This window comes from Eurypyga helias, unplaced genomic scaffold, assembly GCF_000690775.1.
Source record: "Eurypyga helias isolate BGI_N326 unplaced genomic scaffold, ASM69077v1 scaffold40009, whole genome shotgun sequence".
NCBI classification, from domain to species: domain Eukaryota; kingdom Metazoa; phylum Chordata; class Aves; order Eurypygiformes; family Eurypygidae; genus Eurypyga; species Eurypyga helias.
In genome coordinates, this window is record NW_010273410.1 from 11,957 (window position 1) to 15,526 (window position 3,570).

Genomic DNA, 3,570 nt, shown 5'->3' on the forward strand with positions numbered 1-3,570 from the left:
TGATACATGAGTATTTTAAGTGAAGACAGAAATATTTGAAAGCTTATTTCAGTTCTATCACCATAATAAGCAAACAGGTAAGTTTCACTCCAACAGGTCATCTCCTCTCACTTTCCCATTATTTTTCCTGATACAGAAAAGACATACCACTTTAACTTTCAACAGTCCTTCAGGAGAAATCTGACTTAAATGTTTCTGCATATACAGTCTGCAAGTTTGCACATGTTACTTATGTAAACGTTTCTTCAATTGTTCTAGATGCCTCGCATCAGCATCCTGAAGAATTAATACAGTGGCTTTAGACTCATGTGGATTAAACTCTATTGTCATCAAACAACAGAGATCTATCAGTTGTTTCTGGCAGTTCTCTAAACCATCCTTCAGCTTCATGTGTAAAGCAGGATCTTTTTTCAGCCTATTCATTTCAGGCACTGAAAAGCCAATCAAACTTGTTAGAATATCATCAGCAAAATCTACTTCGAGATAAGCTGATCCATCAGAAATTTTTGCCTTTATACCCCAGGACCCATTGCTGCTGGTGAGGTTTCCAGTGAGAGTAACAATAAAACACTTAACTTTCAGAATTGTAACAGTTTCAGGTTTTTTTGCAAGGAGAAGGGAAATATATGTGAAAGGTGGAGAATCTAAATCTAAATGTGCCTCCGCTGCTCTGCAAGGAAAGGTCTGTGAATCATGCTTCTGCTGATCTGCTTCTGGGTAAGTTTCTGAGAAAAATTCAGGATCATCATTTACCAGCCTGCTGTCAGAAGCATGCTGGGATTTACATCTGCTCTCATCTAGGTCTGTGTCATTCTGCCTTTCTTCAGGTGGATTTTCCAAATAATAATCCGCAGAACTGCTGGTCTGATGTAAACTCTCGTGCCGTGAAAAGCTACTCACGCTATTTCCATCTTCACCAGATATTGTTCTTCCAAAAGTATTTTGCTTGCTGGTAGCTTCTCCAGGCATATATCTTTCATTCACATCATCTTTTTCAAAAGTGCCATTTAAAGATGAATTGCAGGGGCTTCTATATGTCTGTGGAAGTCTCTCAATAATTAAACCTGTGCTTCTGTTCGTGACCGCTGGCAGCACTTCTTCCAGCTCTCTTTGCATCTCTTCTCCCAGAAGTAAGTCATCTTCTGAAGGAAAGTCATTTAAAAAGCCATCATCGTATTCTATGGGAGGTGAAACTTGTTCATCGGACTGAGGCAAAGGATTTCCAGATTCCCGCAGCAAAACATTTCCATTGTGTGCAGTCCGTGAAGCTGAGGCCGTACTAAAGTTGTTGCTCCTACTGTAGTATCCACTTTCTAAAGATGTTTCGTTGTTTAAAGCAAATCCATTATTTTCATCAAGACTAGCTAAAAGCTCTTCATCCAAAGGGTCTAGAGTTTCTTCCAATTCATCCGCAGGCCTCGAAACAATTTGGTTGTGACCAGCTTGTCCAACAGAATTGGGGTTTTCAGTTTCTCCAATTAAACTAGCGAGGACTCTTTCCTGAGAATACTCCTCCAGGAGAGCATCTACTTCACCCCCCAGCAATTTCACATTTTCTGGTTTAAGGAGAAGGACTCCAAGACGATAAGCAATCTTACCCTGTACAGTGATTTTTGTTCCAGGAGGAAGATTACTGTGGAGGACAGGCACTGGCTGATACTCCATGCCCTGTATTTGATGTATTCCATCAGTTAGTTGCAGCATCAGCATTCGAGTAGGTTTTGCTTCCCAGGGCTTCTGAAAGGCCTGAGTACTGGCTGTCACTTCTTCATTTACAGTATTTTTCCCTCTTAGCTTCTGCAACTGGGAATATGCTGGCTGGCTAACATCAACCAGTGAATCAACCTGTATGGAGTAGAAGCCTGACAACTCTCCTTTGGGAGCACTTAAGACGAAGTCAGGCAAAATGGGATATTCCAAATCTCTTAGATCGGTAAGAAGCCATTGCTCAAACACCTGCCTGTTAATCTGAGCTTGACTTAAGTTACTACCACTATTTTCTTCCTGGATCCAACTAATACATGCTTCCAGCCACGTCAAAGGAACTTTAACGTGCCACGTGGATGAAAGCCAAGTTTCCACTCTTGCTGCAATGTTCAGTGTAGACATCTTTTAAGTTGAGTGAATTCCCTAGAACAAAATACAAAAAGGACACATTTACTCTTCCAACAATAGCTAAAGCCATGACATGTCTCTTGCTTGTATTATATAGATTTTTGCTCCTAATTCAAAGTTCAGCTATTCTAAGTGTGACAACATGGAATAGCTATGTTAATTTAAATTAAAAACAATTCTACAGATACTAAAAATAAACAAGCATTTCCATTATTTAGTTTCAATCCGCATGAAAAGTGTGGGCAATTTACTCATCATGCAGTATCAGGAAACTATGGAGACTTCTACAAGCAACTCTGCTTGGTCACTTCCCCTTTTCTGTTGATTTAACTAGAAGCATGTAACAGAAATCCTTTTATTATGGATGGAAAGAGAATGAACAACAAGAAACAGAAGTATGTTGTTATATATACATCCTCTATTGGTTTTTTTTTATTATTATTTCTTTGGGTGCTGCTGTTAGCACCCAGTATACTTTAGAAATTGACCTGAGACGTTATTCTCCCATTTCATGAGCGCTGCTACTAACAGAAAAGACCCCACCTGCCACAGAAACAAGCTGGGATCTTTCAGCACTTGTATCACAGGGGTGACTTCTACACTGTAACTAGACAAGAGCTTTGTAACCCACAACAGAAAACTGGCTCCAAACACCATGGCTACCTACAGACCCAGCCCAGGGTTTGGCTTCAACAGCACTAGGTCTCAGCAGTCATCACGTCAGGAATATCAGTGGCTAATAAGGTCTAGCTTAGTTGCTAGTTTAGGAAGTAGCTATGCACAAATAGAACAGAACAGAATAGTTCAGTTGGAAGGGACCTACAGTGATCATCTAGTCCAACTACCTGACCAATTCAGGGCTGACCAAAAGTTAAAGCACTTTAAGGGCACTGTCCAAATGTCTCTTAAACACCGAGAGGCTTTGGGCATCAACCACCATGCTGGGAAGCCTATTCCAGCGTTTGACCACCGTCTTGATAAGAAATGCTGCCTAATGTCCAGTTTGAACCTCCAGCTTTGAATCATCACCACACATCCTAACACTATATGCCAAGGAGAAGAGATCAGCACCTCCCTCTCCATGTCCCCACCTCAGGAAGCTGCAGAGAGCAATAAGGTCACTCCTCAGCCTCCTTCTCTCCAGAACAGACAGCCCAGAGCCCTCAGCCTCTCCTCACAGGACATGCCTTCCAGCCCTTCCACCAGCTCTGTTGCTCTCCTCTGGATGCATTTGAGGACCTCCCCATCCCTCTTAAGCTGTGGGGTCCAGAACTGCTCACAGCACTCAAGCTGAGGCTGCAGCAATGCTGAACACAGCAGGATGATCCCCTCTGTCGGCCGGCTGGCCATGCTGTGTGTGATGCACCCCAGGACGTGGTCGGCCCTCCCGGCTGCCAGGGCACGCTGCTGGCTCACACTGACCCTGCTGCCAGCCGGCACCCCCAGATCCCCCCC

The 3,570-nt window shown here is 43.0% G+C and overlaps 1 protein-coding gene across 1 annotated transcript; it reads right to left on the bottom strand.

Annotated features, from left to right (window-relative positions):
* Window positions 1-225: 225 nt before the first annotated feature.
* Window positions 226-2,109, bottom strand: RMI1 (RecQ mediated genome instability 1). The gene has a single exon (XM_010159477.1). It carries the CDS (start codon window positions 2,107-2,109, stop codon window positions 226-228), a length of 1,884 nt encoding a protein of 627 aa, XP_010157779.1.
* Window positions 2,110-3,570: the final 1,461 nt, after the last annotated feature.